Source organism: Spermophilus citellus, assembly GCF_964194105.1.
Source record: "Spermophilus citellus genome assembly, chromosome: 11".
NCBI classification, from domain to species: domain Eukaryota; kingdom Metazoa; phylum Chordata; class Mammalia; order Rodentia; family Sciuridae; genus Spermophilus; species Spermophilus citellus.
The window spans coordinates 41,778,140-41,805,593 of NC_138192.1; the positions used below are offsets into that span (position 1 = coordinate 41,778,140).

The 27,454-nt window shown below is 33.2% G+C and overlaps 1 protein-coding gene across 9 annotated transcripts in view; it reads left to right on the forward strand.

Annotated features, from left to right (window-relative positions):
* Nucleotides 1–1,799: 1,799 nt before the first annotated feature.
* The window catches only part of R3HDM1 (R3H domain containing 1), a 97,768-nt gene continuing 72,113 nt past the window's right edge, over nt 1,800–27,454 (forward strand). For 6 of the 9 annotated variants that reach the window (XM_081262408.1, XM_081262409.1, XM_081262410.1 and 3 more), the window contains exons 1-8: nt 1,800–1,937; nt 4,094–4,304; nt 12,264–12,305; nt 12,791–12,880; nt 16,792–16,906; nt 18,423–18,501; nt 26,577–26,636; nt 26,719–26,859. In XM_081262408.1, the coding sequence (XP_081118534.1) occupies nt 4,134–4,304; nt 12,264–12,305; nt 12,791–12,880; nt 16,792–16,906; nt 18,423–18,501; nt 26,577–26,636; nt 26,719–26,859 (698 nt within the window). In that variant the 5' untranslated portion in view covers nt 1,800–1,937; nt 4,094–4,133. Of the gene's footprint in view, nt 1,938–4,093; nt 4,305–12,263; nt 12,306–12,790; nt 12,881–16,791; nt 16,907–18,422; nt 18,502–26,576; nt 26,637–26,718; nt 26,860–27,454 lie in introns of those variants that run through there. The other 3 variants (XM_081262411.1, XM_081262415.1, XM_081262416.1) reach the window with 2 other exon arrangements.

The window sequence follows — 27,454 nt, forward strand, 5'->3', positions numbered from 1 at the left end:
GGATAGTGGCTTCTGAGATTCTTTAGGGCTCCAGAGACTAAGGGGGATCTTCTGAGATGTCCATCTCTTCAGGTTATTCTCCTTTCTTATTCCCCTTGTAGCTGTTACCTTTGCCAGTACCATATTTGCTTCCTAGTGGTTTTGAACCTTGCTTTTACAGAATCTCAAATTTAAGGAATTCATGATTTTATCAGTCACTTAACAAGAAATATGTAAAGCATTTTATGGCTTAGTGAGTGCTGCCATCTTGTGTCTATCATTTTATGAGAGAAAAAGTTAAAATTGAGAAAAATTATATTGAAGGCATTTTTGTTTGTGTTTGGTATTGGTGTAACTTAAAAAACAGCCATTTAGTGGCCAGAGAAGCTTGATCAAATTGAGATGATATAGTGTCCATTTAAAAAAATAAAACAAAAAAACCTGACATTTGTTTATGATTCTCCCCTTTCTATTTACTAGCCCTTAGTTAATGGAGATGTGAAAACTAATCTGAAGATATTTCAGGGTTCTAAATTATTATATTTCAAAATATCTTTTAAAGAATTAACATGGGATATGAAATGTTCTCTTATACATGCACAGATGTGTAATAGATTTCTTGGTACTTTAACATCATTTTGCTCAGTTGTTTTACCTTAAATGGTACAATTCTGTTTATTGACAACATAAATGTCAAAGGAAAATGGAAGAATCATATGTTAGAATTATTTGCTTGCCATGAGGTCTTTGCTTGAACTACATAAATATAAAATGAAACTGACTTTAAAAATATGACGTGGATGGGCTGGGGATGTGGCTCAGGTTCGATCCTCAGCACCACATACAAAACAAAGATGTTGTGTCCACCGAAAACTAAAAAATAAATATTAGAAATTTTCTCTCTCTCTCTCTCTTTATAAAAAATATGACGTGGAGCTGGGCCCAGTGGTGCAAGCCTGTAAACCCAGTGGCTCAGTAGGCTGAGAATTGTGAGTTCAAAGCCAGCCTCAGCAATTTAGTGAGGCCCTAAGCAACCCAGCAAGACCCTTTCTCTAAATAAAAATATAAAAAAGAACTGGAGGTATAGCTCAGTGCCCTTTGGTTCAATCCCTGGTACCAAAAATATGTAGAGAGAGATATGACTTGGAGAGACTTTTGACACTGAGTTTTTCAGATGTTATTAAAAATTGTCATTCTACCCTTTACAGACATTTTCTTTTAACAGACAAAGTAGGATTCTTTGAAAATGTTAATTGACTACTATAACCTTTTGTTCATTTGTATGTTTAAAACTCTAGGATGTATTATTCAAAATTACCATCTTAAGTTCATAGGGTTATAGCTCTGGGGGAAAAAAAGCTATTTAAAAAAATCATAGTTTTTAGAGTTAAAGTGTTCCTGGTTGGGATCTTAGGGCAAGTCTTTTTTTTTTTTTCCCCCACTCCCTACTATAAAGTGGAGCTACTGTCTCCCTTTTATCACTAACCATGTTGCAGGTTCTCCTTTTACATTAGTTCCTTCCCTCTCCTCTCTCTCCTTTCTTACTGATAAGCTCTCCAGGCCTCCTTGACTTATTCAGGTTTACATAACTAATATATGTGTGAATTAGTTGTAACTAAGTGTCCTTACTCTTGTTTAAGATAAGAAAATAAAACTCCTAATGGTAGTATTTTTAATTTCTAAATTGCTATGAAGTGTTCCATTTCCCCTACTGTTTTGCTAAAATGTGTCCTTTTGTTTTAATTTTAGGCCACTGAAAGGTATGATACATTTGATCCAAGACAGTCCATCTCAGTCCAGGAATCTACAGTGGTGATAAGGACATGGGACTCCTCCTGCCAGAATACAGATGGTTCAATACAATTGACATCCTGGCTGACAGCTGTGAAAAGGAACCTTGGATTATTTTATTTTATTTTTGTGGAACACCACAATCTCAGATCCATAGTACACATCAGGTAACACTCTCCAATCCCTTCAGAAAAACACATCCCTTTTTCTTTTTTTAGTTGTAGATAGATATAATACCTTTATTTTATTTATTTATTTGTTTGTTTGTTTGTTTATTTACTTATTTATTTATTTTTATGTGGTGCTGAGAATCAAACCCAGTGCCTTGCACATGCTAGGCAAGCGTCCTGCCACTGAGCTACTACTGTAGCCCCATATCCCTTTTTCTTTAAACATCTTACCTATAGTGCTGGGAATGTACTTCATTGGTGTAGTATTTACCTAGCATGTTTGAGGCCCTGGGTTCCATCCCTAGCACTAAAAAAAACCAAACAAAATCTTATGTGTAAAAAGTAAAGATCCAGAGTGTTTTCAGTAGCCTCCCTTTCATCTTCCCATTTTGCAATATTATTTTCAGAATGACCCAATTAACTTATGGTATGGATTCTAATTAAGGAAGACATTTTTGTTTTAGTTTTGTTTTGTTTTGTTTTTGAGATGGGACTGCAGACTTGAACCACTGTGCCTCACCAATAGAAGATGCATTTTTTATTCAGTGTAGTATACCTGTAATTTTAGAATCTATTTTTCTTTGGCATTTTTTTTTAGAAACATTTATAGATTTCTAAAATCTATAGGTACTTTATTGTAGATCTTTATTTCACTAAACTCTTGAAATTTCCAAATTGTACAAAGAAAACCATTTATACAGTTTTTTCATCAAGTTTTATTTTAAAACTTTGTTAAAATACAGAAAAGAGGAAAGAATTTTACAGTGAACATTTATATAATCATCCTTTATTCTGCCATTAACATTGTACAATACTTGCTTTAACCTATTTTCAGCTCTGTATTTATCCATTGATTTTAAATTTTTTGATGCATTTCAAAATAAGTTGTTTACATCAAGAATAAGAGTAAATTGTGGGGGCTGGGGATGTGGCTCAAGCGGTAACGCGCTCACCTGGCATGCGTGGGGTGCTGGGTTCGATCCTTAGCACCACATAAAATAAAATAAAGATATTGTGTCCGCCGAAAACTGAAAAAATAAATATTAAAGAAAACTCTCTTCTCTTCTCTTCTCTTCTCTTCTCTCTCTCTCTTTAAAAAAAAAAAAAAAAAAAGAGTAAATTGTTCTGCTGGTTTTAATACATTTTTTACATGTCCTAAAATGACAGCTATCTTTCTTTAGGTTTAATCTCTGATACATCTCTATTTGATATATAGTGTAAAGTTTGCAGTATTTTCTTCACTATTGACTTAGAGATATATTTATATCTGTATTTGGTCCCTATGGATTCCATTTCCTAGAATTTCTGATAATAACATGTTGTTTGCATTGAATCACATAAGTCAGAGTTTCATTGCTTTACTGGGTTCATTTTGAACCCTAACCACAAGCATATTTTGCATAGGATTTTTTTTTTAATTTTTTAAAATTACTTCCTTTTGAAATCAGGATAATTTAAGAAATTTGGAATTTGAAGAATACAGATGGAAGTTATGATAAGAAAATATTTTTCTACCGGGTAATATAGTATGCCTTCAGAGAAAAGTTTTGTTTCCAGACAGGTATCACTCATTTTCTTAGGGCCTTGCTAATTGCCGATGCTGGTCTCAGACTTGCAATCCTGTCTCAGCCTCCTGAGCTACTGGGATTGTAGTATCCCATTCCAGCAAGAAAAAGATTTTTAAGGTCATCAAAATATGCATATGTAACCATCTAACTATTATCTTCCATCTTGATGTGGTTCATTCCTTACTGTTTCTTAAAAACTTTCACAGTGTGTACAATTAAATCACCTTGTATCTTTTTTTTTTTTTTTAATATTTATTTATTTATTAGTTATTGGCGGACACAACATCTTTGTTTGTATGTGGTGCTGAGGATCGAACCCGGGTCACACGCATGCCAGACGAGCGCGCTACCGATTGAGCCACATCCCCAGCCCTTGTATCTTTATTACATCTTTTTTCTCCCTGTTTTGTGGCTTTTTAAAAAACATATCCACCACAAAATAATATAATCCTTAAAAGCAGAAATTTTGCTTCTATGTACATTCAGTGTTATATATTGTAATATACAAGGTACACAGTCAATATCATATAGTAAATGAATGTAAAAAAATGTTTCAAACTGAATTAATTTTTTTTTCTTGTTAAGGCTTCAAGTTCCCGATAGAATTCTAAAATAACCTTCTCTAATGAGGATGTCTGATACTGTTACTGTAAAAGATGAAACTGAAACAATGAAGGATTTGGAGGCAGAAATGAAAGATACAACCAGAGTTGAAAATCTTATCAAATCAGAAAACTATGGGAAGATTTTGGCAGAAAAGAATGAACATTGTATTGACAACAGTCTTGATTTGCAGGTAAACAGGACTTTCTCTGTTGCTACAATTATCTAATATTCAATATGTAGTTATGCTTCTCTTCATACAAAACTCACTTTTCAGAATTCTAAATGGGTAAGTTGACCCTCTGGGACATGCTTCCCAGCTGGTTTTTCAGTTATCTGGATTAGCTTGCTGAGTCTTAGCTCTTTGATTTGCATATGTCATATAACATAATTCTATTTGTGTGTAGCCAATGTGTTTTATTGGCTTTCTACTTTTATATTCTACTCTTCCCTATCAATGCTGTGAAAGTTCAGTATGTAACTGAAGAGCACTTAGAGGAGAGAGAGCTAGAGAGATTGAACCTGCAGAAGATCTATTGGCAAAAACAATCTTCCCTGGGTTTCTTAGTCAACCATGACTAAGTAGAGGTTGGTGAGGGGGAAAAATGTCACTTGATGCTATTGATGCTGTGCATTCAATGTTAACTTTGAATAACCATTGACAAGACTTTTAATTCCAGGCCTAGTTAGAAATTCAGTTGCTATATTGCTAGATTCAATATAGGTTGAAACTGTGTCAAGTAGTACTTTCAGTATTCATTCTTTTTCAAGGTGTTTCAATTACCTGTTCTCAAAATGACAGGCTAACAATTTTTTTAAATACTTTTAGTTGTAGATGGACACAATACTTTTATTTTATTTATTTTATTTTCCTGTGGTGCTGAGGATCCAACTCAGTGCCTCACCCTTGTGAGGCAAGCGCTCCACTACTGAGCTACAACCCCAGCCCCACAATTTTTTTAGTAAGATTTTGTGGGTCAGGAAATGATGCAGCAGTTGGCTGAGTGAAATTTTGTATTTTATAAGGTGTTCAAAAAGATCCTGGTATTTAACTGGACAGTGGGCTGGCCTAGAAGATCCAGGATTGCTTCCTTCACATGTCTGGCATCTTGGTAGGAATGGCTGGAATGCTGGACTCATGTGGACCTAGGAGCATCCATCCATGATCCCTCCAATGTAGCAATCCAAGGTAGTCAGACTTCTTATGTAGCACCTCAGCAATCCCAGAGAGAATGTTCCAACAGGCCAAACAAAGGTTTGAACTAGGCTTAGACATCCTACCCTGTTTCACTGTCTTTTGATGACACATGTCAATAGCCCCAGCTCATAGGATGAAAAATTAGACCCAATCTCTTGGTAGGAAAGAGTTTAGCCTTCTTTAATGTACCACAAAAATTTATCCTAAAATAGAAAAACTATTGTATCATTTTTTTTTCTGTATCCTAAAGACTTTGAGGTCTGCAAGCCAAAAATTCTACCTTCACCATTTTCTTAAGACAATTAAAGAAAGCTCCTTTAAAGATCATCTCATTCCTTTATTCAGTCAAAAACTGTTTCTCCCTGTTATGTGCCACACACCATGTTAGACAGATACCAACTTCTACATCTATAAAAATTACTTAGTTCCCACTGATTAAGCATAGTCAAGTAGTAATTATCAAAGAAATTAGGAATAGCAGATTTTTTCCAGTCATTTTTAGTAACAGCACTTTTTAAAATAACAAAAAATTTTCATCCCTGTAATTAGTACACTGCAGTGATGGCAGCATGCCAGTATCTTGATTGTATCAGAGAAAATCTGCTCAAATTTTATTGCATTTGTGATTGAAATTGTATTTCATTTTAGTCTCTTTTCTACACCTAATGAACATTCTTCCAGGTTGTGTTTAACAATACATGGTTAACTTGTATTATTGTGTTTCCTACCATGTCTAAGTATTGCCCTATAAGAACATTCTTATGACCACTATTGCATCATGGCTCAGTTGTTTGTACAGGTAATACAGGAAATTTTTTTTCTTCTTTCTTTCGTGTGTGTGTGTGTGTGTGTGTGTGTGTGTGTGTGTGTATGTGTGCACGCGCACAAGTATGTGTGGTATGATGCTGAGGATCAAACCCAGGGCATTGTGCATACTAGGCAAGCACTATACCACTTTTTTTTTTAAGTTAGCTCCCTTAACTCCAAAAAAACCACTGAACTCTAACCCAGCCCAATCCCAATATTTATTGAAAACCTGTTCTGGGGGTTGGGGATATAGCTAAGTTGGTAGAGTGCTTGTCTCACGTGCACAAGGCCCTGGGTTCAATCCCCAGCACCAAAAAAGAAAAGAAAACCTGTTCTGTGCCAAGGAAATACAATAAACGAAAACAGGCAAGGTCTTTGATCTCATGTTCCATATAGCATAGTGACTATAAAGACTTGGAAGAGGAAAAAGTGAGACTTTATTTTATGTTAATTCATCAAATACGATCTTTACTGTTTCTTCAAATGTTTATTTAGCATTTACTGTATGAAAAATTGATTTTGTTTTGAGTTTCTGGGGTTCAAGATGCCTCCATCAGAGTTACCTGGCAAGGAGACTACAGCAGTCGAAATGAATGTACAGAAGAGACTAAAGTAATAGAAATTGGGGATGGAAGTAGATAAAACTAGAAAGTAACTTTACCTATGTTTTTACAAAAAATAATGTGAAAGTCATCTGTTTCAGCATCAACAAGGAACTGTGTGTTTTATTAATATGTGTGGTATGATACTGAGGATCAAACAAAAAGTCTGATTAGTATGGAGTTACCTATTCTAACACTATTAAACATTTTATCTTCCTTTGATACCTCTAAGGTACTGGGTAAAGATTGTGTATACACAATCCAAAACATATTGGAACAATTCAAACAATGCCTCCCTACTCCCCAATCCCTTGTCAACTATTTTTTTAAAATAGGATAGCCAATCCAAACTGTGTTGGTAATCTTTGTGAAGTGAAGAAGAGAGCTGATTTTTGTTATCACCTAAGCAAGCCTTGTTTGTCAGAATGCATGAATAGCTTCTAATGTATATGAATGAATTTTCAACACACAGACTCAGTTAAAGTAGGGTTGAATACATTCCCAGTTTCTTTAGTAAGCCTTTTTTTTAATATTTATTTTTGAGTTGTAGTTGGACACAATACCTTTGTTTTATTTATTTATTTTTATGTGGTGCTAAGGATCGAACCCAGGGCCTTGCACGTGCTAGGGGAGTGCTCTACCACTGAGCCACAACCCCAGCCCTTTAGTAAGCCTTTTGATAATCAAGATGAGACTCTTATGTCTTCTATTCCCCAAATTAGTTCCAAGACATTTCTTTAAAAGGGAACAGAGAGCAAGATAAGAGGAAAGAAAGCAATGGTGTTCTAATAAGGCTCTCAGAAAAATTCAGGGCACAAAGCCACACTTTTTCAATATCGAGAGCAAAGGAGTAGGCAATAAATTCCTTAATTGATGAAACATACAAAGATGTTTCTTTTTAAGCCATCAAATAAAAGCCTCTATGTGAAATCGTGCAAATCATTTTTCTATTTTTCATGCAGAGATTAAAAAGGATGTGTGTAATGTAGTGCTGGAGAGAAAAAAGGAAAAGGTGGGGATGGATGTCATGAAAATCAAAAGGAGATCTGTAGAAGAGAGGGACAAGAGATGGGAGGAAGGGGGGAAGTGCTTGGGAGTGATATTTTCCAAAGTATATTTTTATATTGTGTGTATTTATGATTATATGAAAACAAATCTCATCATTATATACTATAATGCACCAATGAAAAATGTATAAAGAATTTTTTTAAAAGGATGTATAATGTACCTAACACAGAGAGCCTAACAAATGGGAGATAGTATTAACAATAGTATTATAATCATCATAATTATTAGTAATTATTTATGAGCTACAACACAACTAAATGGCTTTTTAAATTTGTCCCTTTATTATCATACAAGATGGATTTTTTAATATTAAAATAAAAAGTAAAACTTCTTTCTTAACACAACTCCCTAAAATTTCAATGTAATAATTATTGTTTCTGTTAACCCTATTTACATGCTGTAGTTTTATTGTCTTTTATTAATTTTGAATGAATTCTCTTTTTAGAACTTCTTGCTTCACTTCCCATGGTACAATTTACTTTTTAAATCTCTTTCTAGAACTTGGTACTCTTTCTATTGAACCTGGGTCATGTGCATATATGACAAACCTTATAAATATGTTCACTCTTCACAATACTTTGCTATGACATGTATGAAGATGTTTATCATACTTTGTAAGTGTAGAAATGTTTTTATATACTGTTTTTACTTCCTTGGATGATTTTCATGTATATCACCAATAGGATGAGGAGATTCTTTGCCTTCATTTAATATATAGATAACCAGAAAGTCTATTTCTCTTTCTTTCTCTGGGAACCTTTCCTTATAGTGTAAGACTTTGACCTTTGGATTTCAACCCTGTGCTCTATGGTCTGAAGGTTAAGTGTTAAAAATAACTAGTGATTGTGTTAATTTGTTGGTTTACTGATTTTTTTTTTTTAAGTTAGCTCCCTTAACTCCAAAAACTTTGTTTTCTCTTTCAAATGGCAGCATGGTGTCTTTTGTTTTTACTGCTTCTGACCTTTAGCCTAGACATTTATTCATTATATTCTTTCACATAATTACCATTAAAACCCTTATTACCATCCAGAGAAGTGGTGAGAATAAGCTCTTCAAGATCTGTTAAGAGTCTTAGTTAAAGGTTTCATTAAAATTAAAATTTCTTTCATAATAGTTATTAATTATAAAGGAAAATGATCCCCTTTTTGAATTAAGTCACATTTCCTCTTAATTCAATGATATTAGATTGGCAGTTATTTTTATGTTAACATTGTATAAGCCAGGAATATTATTCTGGTTCCCAATTCTCCAAATTCTGGTAGCTGGCAGCTCTGTCCATACATTAAATACTAGTTTCAAACTGAAATTCTACTAACATTGTTGCATATTCTGTACCCACTTGTTGGCCTAGTTCCTGTCCTATACTTCGTTGTAGAACAGTGTAAATTATAAATTGGTGCTTTGTCTCTAAACCATCTAAATTCTAATTTAATTAGCATCCCTTTGAACTAGTTAAGATCTGTTAAACTAGCTGCCACATTTTTTCTGACAGCAAAATTCTGCCAAGAATGAAAATGTGCTGTAAATGACAAAATCTGATTTTACAATAATTATATACCAAATTTGGAGAATTCCTATTTTAAGCCAAATTTAACTGCCAGATTGATAACAAATATGAAATAAAGGATATTAACTTCATAAACAGAACTTTTTTCTGTGCTTTGTTATGTGTGTATGGCAGTGTTTTAGAATACATTATATAACTTTTGTTCTTTGCTATTGAACTGAAATAATACCTAATTTTATTGAATAATGCCACTTAGGCAGTTTATAGTTTACTTACGTAGTAGTGCATTCGTTTTACTGTGTAACAAATTACCACAAACTTATAGACTTAAAAGAGCACTCATTTATCAGCTCATAGTAGATCCAGTTGGGTTCTCTGCTTAGCGTTTTACAGGACCAAAATTAAAGGTGTCAGTGAGACTGAGCCCTTTTCTGAGGAAACATGCTTTTAAGGATCATTCCAGTTGTTAGCAGAACTCACTTTTTTACTGTTGGTCTGAGGTCCTGGTTTCCAAGCTGGCTGTTGGGCTCTCTGCTTTTAGGAGGCTAGTCAGTACTTCTCAAATTGTCCTATTTTCAGAACCAACAATGGTGTATTTAATTCTTTAAATCTGTCTGACTTTCCCTTGTATTCTCTACCTGAGAAAACTCCTTGCTTTTAAAGGGCTCAGTTGAATGGCTCAGACTCACCTGAATCCTAAATCTGTATCCTAAAATCAACTGACTTGTCTCAGTTACTTGTGTACAATCCCTTCATACCAGTGCCTAGATTAGTAATCAATTAAATAGGTAGAGATTGGGAGTCCTCTTGGGGGCCATCTTTAGAATTCTGTCTACCAGGTGTATGTGTAATCCACAACCAAAATGTTTTTTTATAGGTGTAATGTAAAGGGCACAGGACTAAGATTGTGAAGCTCTTGGGTTCTGTTTGGCTATTTAAGTAGCTCATTCTGGTTTGGGCAGTCTTTAATACCAGGTCCTATGTCTTATTTATTTTCATATCTCCAGTTCCTGGCACAAAGTTTAGTGTATAGCAGAAACTAAGAACATGTTAGTTACATGATGTTAAATTAAGATAATTTTAGTTCTCTGTGTCTTTCCTCATCTTTCTTCAGCATCATCAAAGGCTCCTTACAAATTAAAACTGAGATAGTCAATACACATGTAAGACTTTGAATACTCTAAAGCAGTACTATAGGAACAATATATAGCATCATCTTTATTTTACAGGTTGAAAGTAGCATCTGATAAATTAAGTAACTTATCAAAGACCTCATGGCCAATAAACAGAGATAGAACATTGGTTTTCTGATACCAAAGCCACCTTTTTTTTTTTAATCTTTCACTGAATCTCTTTAAGAACCCTGCGAACTAGTTTAAACTGTGTAAACTTTATACAGATAAGAGTAAACTGAAATAGTTTGACCAGGGTCACCTGCTAGTAAAGAAGCAGTCAGAAATTTAAGTCCAGCTCTTCTGCCTTTTAATCATCTTTTATTTTAGACATTTTTAATAGAAGGTTTATACTACTAGTACTTATAATTGCAAGGGTTGAAAGCATAGGACAAGAGTAAGCCACAAATTAATTTCCTTTATACTTTCTTAGAACTCTTCTAGTCACGTGCATTTTCCTGGTATCCATCTATTAGATTTCTCTCATTTTTTTTGGTTCCTACAAGCCTTGACTCTATGGTAGTATAATTTCTTTTCTTTCTTTTAGTATGTAAGTTACAGACTTTTTTTTTATTTTAACCAGATTAAAGAAGAGAGCAAATAGAAACAGAAAACAGTACCAACATGCAGAAGCCCTCTTAGGCAGCAATAATACATGTATATGTGTACACATACATAGAATTTTATTCTCTATAAGAAACAAAGTCATTTTTCTTAATTTTGTCCTGATTTTTCTTTTGTTTTATTATTGATTTGGTGATCCGGAGTCAAAATCCTAAGAATATCATGCTCTTATCTTTGAAGATCTTTGGACTCAAAATAGGAAGAATGACGTACTGCTGCTATAGACTCCTATTTCTGTTGACTCTATAAAAAAATGGCTTTGTTTGAATGTCAGAATAAAATGGTGGCCATTTTCTTTCTTATGTGACATGTATAAGTCTGAGATTTGAGGATGTTTCATATGTTTTGCATTTGTTACCAAACTGGCTCCCTGATGTTACTGAGTATAAATGGTAGATGCCTGGACCCTGTGCTGGTTGGGGTTGGGTTTGGAGTGGGAGACAGAAAGGAGGCAGGAAGAAAGTCTATTTTAAAAATCTATCTGGTTCTGATGCATAGGTGTTTTGACTGCTTTCCCAAATCAAAGCCTGATATCACAAACTAGAACTAGTTGCCTCAGTGGGTTCTCCAGTTATGTGACTGGTAATCTGTCATGTTAAACATCCATATTGTAAGTGTGCCCTCTTTCTTTCATCTCTGCTTCATTGCTTTACCCCAGACTTGGTGAACAGGATTCTGTCACTAATAAACTGGTGATGTGCTTCATACATTGCCAAAAGGCTCAATAGATGTGTGGTTGGACTCTGACTCTGCATTTGAAACATTCATTCTCTTTAGTAAGATTGGAACTTTTCTGATTTCAGCTACTTAAAACTGCTGAGTTGTTTTGGGAGGTTCCCTGCCCCCAAACTTAGCTATAAAGCAAATATAAAATACTGAAGAAGTCTATCTTATTTTGCTATAAAATCACCTTGTAAGTTCCACTGAGTTCAATTAATACAGAATCATGGCTCTTTGCTGACTTAAAGAAAAATGCCAAATCACAGAAGGATTTTAGAGAAATTTCTTCAAGTGTGCTTCTGGGAGAAATCAATACTCTTTCTCTGAAACCAACTTTGATTTCCTCATTTTGCATACTTTGTGCACAGTTTTTCTGTGTTTTAGGTTTATGAATTAAGCAAATTTTCTCTCTCAGTATGAAATTTAATACAAATCTTTCTTGTTGTATGTTCAGCGACCACTGCAGTCATTTGGACAGACAGGAAAAAGGTCTAAGGTATAGTAAATATTTTGGTGTGCTGGCATGCCAAGGGCCTTCCTTCATGCTTGATGAATCCTTGTTTTCATATAGCACTACATTCAGTTTAGTTTTTTTTTTTTTTTTCATATTTTGTTTGGGGCAGAAAGCTTGTTTTGTTTTATTTGGGGCTTTTTTGTCTTGCCTAGTTGCTTTTGTGCATTGCTTTTTTATCTTGGATGGTTTTTTTATCTATAGAGAAATTGCTTTCTCACCATTCTTGGGTTTTGAAGTTGGAATTATTCCCATTCTTGCTATTGCTACAATTTTCCAAACTGCAGTTGTTTGCTTTTTCTCTTAACAAAAGGCTTTAGAGGTGCTTAATGATATATTTGACTTGTACATTTCATCTATTTTTATACATGGCAAAAACTATAAAGAAATTTAGAAACTCACTCCAGGGGGCTTTTGGATATGCCCTAGACTTATGAAATGTAGTGTTAATTTTAAATACTTCTCTCTAGTCAAGCTCAAAGTTAAAGCTAGTTCGGAGCCTTGCAGTTTGTGAAGAGTCTCCACCACCTCCTGCAGCAGAGATATCACAGGAGAACCAGGTAAAAACAAAACAAAGCAAAACAAAAATTGTTATTTGAAGACATGGTGGAACTGGAGAAATTTTTCATATGGTTAAGTGTGTGTGCGTGTATTCTATTTGTTTTGTTTTTACTAAGTAAAAAAAACAGGATACATAAGAAAAGATGGAAAAACTCTTTGCTTTAGTCTAAGGCTTAAAATAATGATTTCTCTTTTGGTAAAACTTTGGGATCATATAATAACTGGGACTATTAACTTAAAGATAATTACAAAATTTTTGTTGAAATGTTATAAAATATTAAATTGTATTTTCAGCAAGTATTATTATGATGAAATTTGTCCTTTTACTTTTTAGTTTGAGAAATTTTTATAATATTGATTCTTTGAAAAGAAATTGCCCAGGACTTCAGCTTAATACATTATTTGACTTAAGATGAATGCATGGTAAAGCCAGTTTTCATTTTAATGTAATTCTTTAATAGTTGTCTCATACTTCTAATTCTTCTATCTGTACTTAAAAAATGTAGAATAATGAGATTCAAGCAAATAATCCAGTTTTCCTGTTACATTCTTTTTAATGCTATGATTTTACCTTTCTATTAATTTCAGCTGTGGATTGATCTTTGTCTCATGTTACATTTGGGACATTTGTGCATAAATGTTTTTAGACTTTTCACCACTGTTCATCATTGTGATAACTTGGGATGTTAGTGGTTTGTTCTACTTTATAAAAGTTCTAGCAACCTAAAATGCTCCTGTATCCCAACCATTTCCAAACAATGGAGGCAACTTTGTGGTTATTTAAGAAGCTGTGACTAATTTTAAAAAAAAGAAAAAGAAAATGTCATGCCATTTTGCACATCTTTTTTAAAGAATATACCTGTATTTGGTGATTCAAGTGAAAATTATACTTTGCCTTTATTCAGATGATGCTCTTAAAAGCATACTATAGATACTAAAGATAGTTGGCACACATTTAGAATATGCACCATACTTTGTTTCTAGGATTTAAAGAAAATAAAATTTTAAAATAAAATCAGTTGTTAATGAAATGTTCTTAAAAATCTTTCTTCTTTCATATTTGTTCAAGTGTCAATATCAGATTCAAAATTCTTTGTAATTTTTTTTTAAAATTAGCTCCTTAGGAGATAGACATATGTTTTAACTTGATAAAATAGATACATATTAGCAATAAACTAGCAGACTTTCTAACAAAAAGCAGAAATATAGTCAGAATATTTTATTAAGTAATATTGTCTGGAGAACATTTTCAAATATATACCTTTAGCTTTTTGCATGGTTGTTAAGTCTGAACAATTATGACATACTCTGAAAGAAAAAAGAAGAAACTTAGCAAAATGTTTTTTTGAAAAGCAAATTTTAAAAGTTCTTTTGTACAAATGAGAGTGAAGAATGCACCTATTCATAATGGAGCAATAAACAGTATAGTGTTCTTTGAAAATTCATTTCTTCTTTCTGTTTACTGTAATTCTATATCATTTCAGCCTCATAGTATAATAATCAAAGGAGATTGAGGGCATGAGAAAGATTGGGTGTTTGTAAGTGTATTAATGCAGAAAAAGTGGGTAATTTTTGAGAATGGTATCATCATCTTTTCTTATTTTTCAATGTATTTTACCTTATGTGAAAACACATTGAAGGGAAAAAATCTTAAGGTACTCAATAAATCTGACTAATGAAAATTCATGTGAGAAAAAAATAACAGGGATATATAATGTATTTTAATGTATACATTGTTGATAATTTTTGTGTTAACAGTTTTTAAAAATGGTTTACATCATGTGGATAATGAATGAGATGGTTATGTCAGAACTTAGTTACTCCTTAATATAATGTTTCCTTATATTCTCAGACATATTTTTTTCTTTTTAGATGTTAACCTATTATTACTACCTCTTTGCATAAAAGATATTTCTTTTATAGAACTTTTTCAAGCATTGAGTTAACCAAATGGCACCAGAATAAATACTGGAAAATAAACGAAATATGCTACTATCTTATCCTTGATGCTGGAGATACTTTTCAACTAATATGCTTGATATATTTTTGAGGAATTAACTTGGAATAAAACTCATTATAAAAAAGGTTGAGAGGCAATCAAAAGAGAAATGTCACTTATGTCTATGAGAGATTATGAGAGGGAAGTGACCTCAATAAAGATATCAATGACAGTAAAGAATAAAGGAATTATAGCTTTTTATGATGCTCTAGTTATTTGTGGTCAGAAAAATTTATATATAAGGATTTCAGCATTTAAAATATGTCTTGTTTATTTACTAGTGGGGGGGGAAGGCCAACTGAAGACTAAGTCCTTTCATATTAAGTCTACTAGATTTTTTTAATAACATTCATTTTGATTAAATAATTCAATATCTAGAATGTAAATGTATGGCTTTAAGAGCAGTATTGGAAATGAAATCTGCTAGTCATTGGAAAAGCCTTTGAATGATTGTCTAAGAGGAGGTAATATGAAATTTTTTTTCCCCATCTGGATTTGTAACAAGAAGCTGCAAGTCAGGAAAACTCCTAAATGTTCTACTTATGAAAAATAGTTCTGAAATTTATTTCCAAATGCCTGCTTTACAATTACAGAAAGATTAAGGAAAATGCCTTAGAAATTAATCACAGTGAAAAATGTGATAAACTGGTTGATGAATGTAATAAGTAGCCAAGTGTTTTGGGTAAGCAAAACAGAGGATAAAGCAAATGTTCATCATCCAGGTGAAGATTGCCAGTACACAGCATTTACACTATATTCTGAGCACAAACTAGGAGGGAATAGATTAAAAGAACAAAAATTAGATGAAAACAGCAAAATGTGTTTGATCAAGATTCTGTAAAGGCTATTGTGGGAGTAGATATATAAGTAAAAAAATTCCACTAGCTGCAAATTTGAAAACCCTGAAATTTATATCCTCTTTGATACTGACTTACTGCTTCTATTGCCACCACCACCATCCAGAAAAGCTAGATAATTGTCTTGATGTTTTTCATCACAAAAGAACAACACTATAACTTAGTCTAAAAATACACTGAACTTTTTTTAATATTAATTTTTAGTACATATTTTAATTTAGTACTCAATAGACTAAACTTTTATCTTTAGTACAAATGGTCTGGAATAGATCCTAGCTTTCTTTATAACATTGCCCAAATAAAGAAAGCTCAACATGATTTTTACCCTTTTCAGACTGTATGAATTAATTTCCAGTAATTCTATTGGGTTCTGTGTTGCATGGAATGAGATTGTTTTAAAATAAAATACAAAGTGTTCCATTTTAGTTTTATAGAATGTGGTTTTCTTTACAGTTCAGCATTATATATCTTGAATGAACTCAATCTTCTTTGAAATATTTCTAAAACAACTTTGTGGTAATTGAAAGAAACACAGTGATATATAAATATTAAATAGGAAATAATCATTTTAAGTTATATGTCATTGATTTTGGAAATTTTGTGTTTTTGTTTGTGGTGGGAGAATGAAGGAAATGTGTGCTTTTAACAGGTACTCTGAAACCGAAGTTTTATTGACTCAACACTCATGCATTTCCATTGTCATGACTGATAATTACCATGCTTTTGCTTGGCATGAAAAAATAGGTTAAGGTAACCTTAGTTCTGACCTTCCAGGAGCTTACAAGTAAAAACAGATACACTTAATAGGAAATGCTTGTTTTGTCCAAAATAATTTCTAAGATGTCTTCCAATGAAAACATTATTTTAACATTTTTCTCAAGATATTGATAAAAGTAATAAATACTTTTATTTTCTAGTGTGAAATTTCCAATTGGGTAAAATTAAAATCTTTTTCCTTCCTCTACAATTGTGTGTTGCTCAGAAAATATAACCTTGTAGTATTATATGAATTGCTTTATATTTTCATTGGATAACTGATTTTGCCTTCCAACAGGAAAAAATTCAGATCCAGTTATCACAGTCATTTGAAAAAGAGGAGAAGCCCTTGAAAGATGAAGCAGAAAAAGAAAAGGCCAGTGATAAGTTGCCCAGAAAAATGTTATCAAGAGGTTTGCAATTTTTTTAACATAATTTTAGTTTCACTCTCAATAATTTCATCCTTTATCCCTCAATAATTATATATAATAAAACTGTATTAAAAACAACTCAGAGCAGCCCAGATATGGTGACAAACACCTGAAACCCCAGCAATTCAAGAGTCTGAAGCAAGAGGATCTTAAGTTTGAAGCCAGCCTTAGCATCTTTGCAAAACCCTGTTTCAGTATAAAAAATGAGAAGTACTGGGCCCTTTGTCATAGTGAGAAAGGGCCCTGGATTTAGTCTCCAATACAAAATTAAAAAAAAAAAAAAAAAGGCAGACTGGAGAGAGACCCTGTAGTATTTATTAATCTGGTCTAACATACTTCTGTACATCAGTTAGATGCTTTGGCCAAAAATGGCAGGCAGCACATACTCATCACTAAGGAAGATACTCAACTTGATCTTGCTTGTCTGTCTTTCATACTGAAATCATTTATAATTTGTATGTTAAACTGGATGTGATGGTGCACACCTGTAATGCCAGTAGCTCTAGAAGCTGAGGCAGGAGGAATGCAAGTTCAAAGCCATCCTCAGCAACTTAGTGAGACTTTAGCAACTTATTTTACATACACACACACACACACACACACACATATACATATATACATATACATATATGTATATATTTCATTAATTTCCTTATGATATAAAGAACTGATGCCATGATATTTAGTGCCCCATAAGAATATTCTTAGAAACCCAGAATGTTTATCTTTCATAAAAAGTTTTGAAAGTCTTCACCATCATTTCAGTTATGTTCATGAGTATTATAAACTGCATAAGGATATTATATTTTAAAGGAAAGAAACATGACTTTAAAAAATATTTTGAAAGCAAGCGTTTGCTAATAGACATGAAAGAATTCTAAATACGTAAAATTATTCTTGGAGGGCTGGGGATGTGGCTCAAGCGGTAGCGCGCTCGCCTGGCGTGCGTGCGGCCCGGGTTCGATCCTCAGCACCACATACAAACAAAAGATGTTGTGTCCGCGGAGAATTAAGAAAAAATAAATAAATATTTAAAAAAAAAAAAATTATTCTTGGAGAACTAAAATTCTTATCTACTTCAAAATTACTGTCTCCATTTATTTTCATAAGTGAGGTGAACTTTTAATTTGATACAAATATGGTTAATTATCTAAATCATTTGAATTTTTTACCTAAGGAACTTGTATTTTTTAACATGAGGGTGTGGTGAGTATGTAAGAGAATCTTAAAAGAATTCAGAGTAAATTATTCTGACATGTGTGAGAGAATCGTTTTTTTAAGAATATGCATGTCCATGTAGTTATATAAACCCGTGTCATACACATTATACAAGAGTAGAAAAATTGTTATCATTTGAGTTGATAAATTTCTTTTCCTACATTGTCAATTTTTTTTTTTAATGTGGGGCATCTCGTTTAAAGTATACATCATATGTAAAAGGGAAAAGGATTTGTTTTCAAACAACTTTATACAGGATTTTTGTGTTGTTGTTTTTTAGATTCCAGTCAAGAATACACTGATTCAACTGGCATAGATCTACATGAATTTTTAGTAAATACATTAAAAAACAATCCCAGGTAAAAATTATATTTATAAGGTTTATATTGCTTCTAGAGCACAATAATTTTGCTATATATTTTCATTATTGAGTTAGAGTATTAAAGTAAGATAGCAGATATTTGAAGTACCCCAAAGGCATTTTAGTTTTTTAGGGCTCATATGTTGTTGGTCTACTGTATGCACATGTATAAATTTTTTTTGCATTATGCATGTTATCATGATGTAAAAATTCATAACTTTTAGATATTTGAGGAAATACAAAATCACCAAGATAGGCTCTGATGTGAAATTGAGAGATGGTATTAGTCATTAGAAAAAAAGAAAAATATATGGCTTCTCATAGTGCACCCAACCAAATTAAGAATTCAGTGTATTCATTTATAATGAGGTCTTAAAGGTAATTAAATGCAGAATTTTTGTTCTTTATTGCTGAGTTGGCAAACATTTACTTCCAAAGCTTTTAAAAAAAAAAAAATCTAATTTACCCCCAAAGCTTTTTTTTTTCGTTGTTAATAGACCTTTATTTTATTGATTTATATGTGATGCTGAGAATCGAACCCAGTGCCTCACACATACCAGGCAAGTGTACTACCGCTGAGCCACAGTTCCAGCTCACTGCCCCCAAAGCTTTTTAAAGTGCTTATTTGAGTGAATACTTTGTCATGGTACTGGGTGAGTAGTTTTTAACTTTTTGTCAGGTTTTCAAGCTGCTTTAAAACTCCACAAAAAAAGCTATCCACAAAACATCTCATCAATACTTTCATGAGGTAAAAGGCACCAAGGTTATGAATCCCTCATCTAGATGTGAGCTTCCCAATGTAATAGTTATTTGATATTCAGTAAAATTAAAATAAAACAATGCTCCTAGGTATGAACACACAGAAGATAACTCAGTTGTTAGAGTGCTTACTTAGCATGCACAAGGCCCTGGGTTCAATCCCCAGCACCACACAAAAAAAAAAAAAAAAAAGTGTATCTATGAAACAGGCATATATTGAGTATCTATGGTATATCAAGCACTGACCTAAACATTGTAAATATAAAGTTGAATGAGGTATCATCTCTGATCCTGAAGTATTCACTATCTCTGTGCTAGAAAAGGACACATAAGGGCTGGGGTTGTAGCTTAGTGGCAGAGCACTTGCCTAGCATGTTTAAGGCACTGGGTTCAATCCTTAGCACCATGTATAAATAAACCAATAAAATAAAGGCATTCTGTCCTCTACAAGTACAAGAAAAAAAATTTTAAATAAAAAAAGGACAAATGATAAATAAACTAGAAAAAATGCAAAGGAAGTGTTTAAGGTAATATTTTTAAAAAAAGAGAGAGAGAGAGATCCAACCTCTGTTTGAAAGGAAAGGGAGGACTTCACTGAAAAAGTAGTGTCTGGGGCTGAGATTGTAGCTCAGTGGCATAGTGCTTGCCTAGCATTTGTGAGGCACTGGGTTTGATCCTTAGCACTGCATAAAAATAAACAAAATAAAGGCATGCTGTCTGTCTACAACTATAAAAAAAAAATTTTTAAGAAAAGTTGTGTCTGGCTGAGTCTTGGATTCAGAGTTTCAGATACAAATATTTCAAATAGAAATGTTCTTTTCTATCTGAAATGCCCAGGCATAATAGTAGGTTGGAAGAAAGGCTGTGTCTTTCGTTAGACAACCTTGAACCCTGTGACTCAAGGAGTATGGTAAATGAGAAAGGTGTGGTAAGATGAGAAACACAAAGCATATCTAATTGTCCTCAATCTAAGAGTACCAATACCATAAGGTCTTGAGGAAGTTTGCAGGGATCATTTTTATTGTCCCAATGAGTGTGGAATGCTATTGGGAAGTCAGGGGTGCTAAAAAGACCGGTAAAACAGCAATGAACAATGAAAAACTGTCTTACTTGAAATGCTAATAGTGTGCCAGTTGAGAAATACAGATTTTGGTGTACAAGTTGAGGAGTAACTACAGAATTTTTTAAACAGTGTAATGCCATAGTGAAATTTGTGTTTTAAATGTTACTTTGACATTACAAAGATTACTTCGGCAAAAAGGATGGTAAGTAAGGGAGGTATTAGGAGGCCATGAAGAAGAAAAGAGGAAAGGACACATTTGAAAGATATTCAGGCAATAGCCTGGCAAGACTTGATTATTAGTATATGCAAGGATAATAGGAATAGCCCCTATGTTTTTGGCTGGTAACTGGTCCTGTTAACTGTGAAAGTAAATAAGGGGCAAGCATGAATGGAATGGGATATACCTTAGGTATATTTTAAAGTACCCAACAGAGATCAAGGAGATAGTCAGTTGAAAGGCTCTGGTTTTCAGGTGAATGAATGAGGCTTGAGTTAATAGACTCAAGAGTCATCAGTAAAGATGAAAGTTACTAGGACAAAATTCTCTGAAAAGGCAGACTTAAAAGGTAGATGAGAAGATAAAGACTGGAGTTCTAAAGATAGCAGAAGAATCATGAGACCATTTGTCTTAAAAGTCAACCAAAGGGAAACAGTTTCACCAAAAATAAAATAACAGAGGTAGATGAAAATAGAAATATCAAAACAGTCCATTAGATTGGGAAATCAGGAAGTACTGGCTGCTTTAATAAGTCATTTTATTTAGAGTAGGTTGGTACAAATCGAAATTAGTAGGTGGAGGAATAAGTGGGAAGGTAAGAAATACATAGCTAATGTTAGTAAAACAAAATAGAATCCTAAGCTGAGTGCAGTAGCACATGCCTATAATCCCAGAAGCTCTAGAGGCTGAGGCAGGAGGATCATGAGTTCAAAGCCAGCGTCAGCAAAAGTGAGGCGCTAAGCAACTTTTAGAGACCCTGTCTCTAAAGAAAACAAAAATAGGGCTGGGAGTGTGGCTCAGTGGTTGAGTGCCCCTGAGTTCAATCCCCAATACTCCAAAAATTAAAAAAAAAAAAAAAAAACATAGACTCTTAACAACAGGTAGAGTCTCTTTTTTCCTTTGAATCTATAGAAAAAAATATCAGCAAGGGACAAAAATTAGGAATCCATTTTTACACATTCCTGATTTTATATTGTGAAGTTCTGTTTTCCTCTACAAATGCAAAAGTTTTTTAAGTTGGCTGCACAGATTTTTAAATGTACAATTTAATGGTTTTCAGTATATTCACAGGTATGCACAAGTATCACAGCTTTAGAACTTTTTCATCACCCTGAAAAGAACCCAGTAACCTCTAACTATCCCTATGCTAATAGTAATAATGAAATTATTATTTTATTATAATCTAATCTGTTTTTTGTTCCTATAGATTTCCGATTTGGACATCTCTTTGAATGAAATTATATAACATGTTTTTTAATGACTGACTTTAATTCACTTAATAACGTTTTCAAGATTCATCCATGTTGTAGCATGCATTAGTACTTTATTTTTCTTTGCATTTTTTTAGTATATAAAAGTTAACAACTCATGATGTCTAATGAACAATGAAAAAATTGTTTTTACTAATATCAGTGTGGGTTTAGGAAGTTGAAGCTAATATTAAGTTTTGTGAAAAATAAAGTTTCCTTAATAAATGGCTCATTTTCTCAATGAAGCAGATGGCTAATTGCCAGTTATAAATGTCTCACAATTAGTGGTAAGTACAGCAAATTTTCACTAAAGTTTTCAGAATGAAATATTGCTTGGTAATTTCTAGATTTGTTTTTATTGATATGAAAATTTAGTCAATTTTTAATCCAGGCATGGTGGTACATGCCTGTAATCCCAGGAAGTCAAGAATTTGGAGCGGGAGGATTGCAAGCTCAAGGCTAGCCTAGGCAACTTAGCAAGACCCCCAATTCAAAACAATTTTTCCTTTCTGGATCATTTGCATTTTGAAATTTTTCTTCGTATCACTAAATCTTCTTTATTTTGTTATTAGCCCAATAAATAAACTCAATTTTAACTGTTGAATAATGAGTTATCTGGAATTTCTGTTTGCAAGAAATATTTTCAGAGGCCTCACTAAGTACAGTCATTACTGAATTAGAACCTATATACCTGAAGAACACTTTGACAGAGATTATACTACTAATTTTATTCCTGTTTTTGTATTTTATAGCCATGTTGTGTAGGTTTTGTATGTACTTCTTTTATTGGAGGTAATATTTAAATTATTTCTTATTTTTGCAGAGATTTGACCCAAGGCATATAAAATAGTGAATTAAAAGGTGTTCAGATAGAAGCTTTATTGTTTTCTGCTTTTTTTAATTTGCTACTGGTACACCAGCTATGCACACTTTCTCTAAAGTTAGTTCTGGTACAATGACTTGAACACTGAAAACTAACAGATTGTTGCCTCTTTGTGTTAACTTTAAATACTAGTTTATTAATCAGTTTAATTGAAATAAATGTGTTTACTGTTTCTTAAACAATTAATATGTATTTGCTCCTTTTAAAGCTTATACAGTAGCAATTTCAGTAAGTACGTCTACCTTTAGGTGGTTTTGATTCACCTGCCAAACATTAATATGCCTTAAGAAAAGCAACTGTGTACCCATTAGTTCTAGTCCTATATATAATACTCCTACAAAGAATTATTAACTTTTAACTTATGTCAATAACCAAAAGACCTAACCTTGATAGTAGATTTGAAAATTTGGAATTGTGAACTAAGCACTGTGAATAAAAGGTAGAAGGTGTAAAACTTAAAACCTTAGCTGAGTTATCACTCTTATTTGCCTAGCAAGTCCTACTAAAAGCAGGGGATTTTTATTTAAATAGTATGCAGCCTAGATAATAACAGAAAATCCTCTGCAATTCATATATCTAAATTTTAAGGGGGAAAGGCCTGTTGTGTCAAGAGCACAATTTTTATATTTTATTTTCTTTCATAGAGACATTAGAATTTTTTTTTCCCAATGGAACTCTGAGTTGCCTGCTTCAGATGCTTTTTTAAAAAAATAAAAGTGTATAAGCCAAGTGCATGCCTGTAATCCCAGCAACTCAAAAGGCTGAGGCAAGAGAGGATCACAAGTTCAAGACCAGCTTTAGCAACTTATTTGAGACAAAATAAAAAATAAAAGGGGCTGGGATGTGACTCAGTGGTAAAGCACCCTGGGTTTAACCCCTAGTACCAAAAATAAATAAATAGTATAAAATATATCCAAAAAATTACTGAAAATTGTATGATCTCAAAATAAATTGACCCTAAAAGCTGAGATAAAAAGAGATCTTATAGGGGTGGGGTTGTAGCTCAGTGGTAGAGTGCTTGCCTCACACATGTGAGGCCCTGGGTTTGATCCTCATCACTACATAAAAATAAATAAAAATAAAGATATTTTAATAAAAGAGGTCTTAAGCTAAGCAAATACATTCTTTGGGGGAAACATTTATGAAATAGAAATCCCCATCCTTCCCCAAAAATTTAAGGAGGGATGTTTAAAGACCTTCTGGATAAAATAATTTCATTAATTTATTCCATGCAAAAATATATTTGGTGGGTTTTTATATACATATAATGCAAATAACTAACAGTACTGATGAAATAAGATAATAATTGTGATAAATGCTATTGAAAAAAGAAATGAATTTAAGAAAAGCATATTAAGAGGATATTTTAGGCAAAGAGAACAGCATATTCAAGAAACAGAGATAAGCAAGAATACGAATAGTTTAATTGAGTTAGGTCAGGCAGTGAGGCTGGAGAGATTGATGAAGACCAGTTTATGCCTGTTCTTGTAGGCCATGTTACAGAAATTCAGTTCTAAGAGCAGTGGGAAACCCATAGCAGATTTAAGCAAGGGAATACATGGTCACATATATATATTCTTAAAAGATCATTATCCAAAAGAAAATGTGGTATATATGCACAGTGGAATATTTCTCAGCCTTAAAGAAGAATGAAATTATGGCATTTGCAGGTAAATGGATGGAGCTGAAGAATATCATGCTAAGCAAAATAAGCCAGTCCCAAAAAAAAACAGAAGCTGAATGTTTTTTCTGATATGTGGATGCTAATTCATAATAAGGGGCAGGGGGAGAGTGTTAGGGAAGAATAGAGGTACTTTGCATTAGGCAGAGGGGAGTGAAAGGAGGGGAGAGAGGGTATTAGGGTGGAAAGGATAGAAGAATCAATCGGACATTATTACCTGATGTACATATATGATTACATGACTAGTGTGATTCTACATCATGTACAACCAGAAAAACGAGAAGTTATACTCTATTTATGTATGTTGTGTCAAAAGACATTCTACCATTGTATATTACTAATTAGAACAAATTTTTAAAAAAGATTATCCATCTGGGCACAGTGGCGCATGCCTGCAGCTTAGAAGCTAGGCTGGAGGATCACAAATTAAAGCCAGCCACAGCAACTTAACAAGGCCCTAAGTAACTCAACAAGATCCTGTCTTCAAAAAAAGTAAAATAAAAAGGGCTGGAGATGTTGCTCAGTGGCTAAGCACCCCTGTATTCAATCCCTGGTACACCCCCCAAAAAATCTAAATAATACATCATATATTATATATTATTATCCATGCTTCATAAAGAGTAGATTGGGAAAAAAATAAGGAAATATACAGGGAGAGAGTATTTACTGCCATTATAATAATCAAGCCAGAGATGCAATGGAAAAAATAAAAGGCAGACAAAATTTTTAGCAGACATTAACAGAGTAGGAGAATTAGAAAAAGAATGGTACAGGCCTGAAATTCTTATGCTTCTAATATGACACACTGGGTATGAGGTGGTACTAAGATCGAGAGTATGAAAGAATCGGGTCTGAGGGCAAAATTGAATGTTGCTAGAATTTGTGTTAAAATGTAATTTTCTTCTCAGCTTTTGGGTTTGAAATTACCAGGTAGACATAGTTTTCTCTTGACTTTTTAAACTAGTGAAAAATGTGACTAAATATTTGTTGAATATATGAACTTTCTATGGAGTTCAGCATGTTAGTTTTATGAAACTTGTTTTGCAGTGTACAGAGAGAATCAAACTCATGATTGATGCGTAGATTTTCAGGTGACCTAATCCAGATCTGTTAACTCCTGTATTAAAATTTGAAAAGATTCTCCTATATAGTGTTTATTTTAGAGAGCCATTAACCCTTTGATCTCATTTTCTTTTTTTAGTTTTCTGTGGATACAACATCTTTATTTTTTATGTGGTGCTGAGGATCAAACCCAGCGCCCTGCGCATGCCAAGCAAGCACACTACCGCTTGAGCCACATCCCCAGCCCATCATTTTCTTAATTCTTATTCTTAAAACTTGGAAGACTGAACTGAATGATTTTCTTCTACCCTTAAGGTTATGTTAGGTTGGCAGAAGAGGGGTTGTTTTGTTTTTCCACATGCACATGAAATTTCCAGAGAGCATAGAAAAACTAGAGCAATGTTCTTGTTTTGTGCACCTTTGTGAAGTGGTACCATTAATTTGTTACAGCCTTACTGTACTAAATAGGACCCTGGAGTGCTAATTTGTTGTATATGTTGGACATCTTTGGTTTCACTTTGATATTTCTGGGAATAGTTCTCAAAGCCTTAAAAGTACACAATAGCAATTTACAGAATGATTGAAAAGTCCTTCTTTTCTGTGATAGTTAGTAATGTAGTTTATACTTCTCTGCTATAGCCCCAACTGCATACTAGCATTATATTCCCTTAGGAGTATTCCTGTTATTAGCAATACAGGTTCTTCAGAGTACTGTTTCTATGGAGTTCAGCATGGTAACAAAGCCATGAGCTTAACTAAAGATGGCTGTTTTCCTGTTAACTCTCAGCTTTATTGAATGAGGAAGAAAAACTAATCTACTCCATATATTTTAAGAGCAAACTATAGCATAATGATACTTAGCAGAACAGAATGCATTTAAGAATGGCCACGTTTGGTAATTGTTAAAGTTGTGTGTATATTACACACTCTCTCCACAGGTGTGCATTTGTGTGTGAAAATTTCCATAATGAAAATTTAAACAGAAAAAAAATCATTTTTCAGTCTCTTAAAACATTTGTTAGAAAGCATGTAAATATTTTCACATCAAGCTTATGATAGTTCTGAATGTATAAAGGGGAAAATAGCTATGAAAATTCATAACCTGTTGGCATTTATGATTAAGCTTTTACATACAAAAGTCTTCATACTTTGTTTCAGGGACAGAATGATGCTGCTGAAATTGGAACAAGAAATTTTAGATTTCATTGGTAATAATGAGTAAGTCCTGACATTTAACAAGAAAAAAATTATCATCACAGTTCTTCTTGACTTACTAAATTGGTTTTTCTTCTACTTCTAGGTCTCCACGTAAAAAATTCCCCCCAATGACATCTTACCATAGGATGCTATTACACAGAGTAGCCGCTTACTTTGGATTAGACCACAATGTTGATCAGAGTGGGAAGTCTGTCATAGTAAACAAAACTAGCAATACAAGAATGTAAGTGTCAAGAGATGTAGGTACATGTTATATGTCTATGTACTAATACTTACCTTCCCAGAGCATCTTTCATCTCAGGGTTTCCACATGTTTTAGCAGTCTAAATAAATGTCATGATAACCGTATGTGATATTACCTACAAATACATTTAGCTCACTAGGAAAAAATGGACCCACCTGGACTGAAATAAGAAAGATGAGTCCGGGACACATGTTTTGAATAATTAACTCAGAATATAATATCAGCCATGTTTGTTAGCTACTCTCTATTAAAGATTTTTTTAAATTTACATAATTTAGATAGCCATGGCCAGCCTCAGGCAAATTAGTTTTAGTTTTTGTTTTTAATGAGCAGAATGTGTCTTTACAATTTTTTTTTTTTTACAAATTTTCACATTTAATTTATCTCCTGTCTATCACTTTACTACCCTTTCCAAAAGCCCATTTTTGCTCCTTTCCTGTAGCAGACCTCAAGAAAATGTGACTGTTGGTTAATATAGCATCATCCATATTGCTACATTCCCTTCCTGGGCTATGTGTGTAAAACTTGCTGAGGAAATTTTTTAAATGGTTAGGAGGAGCTTTTGTTTTATAGT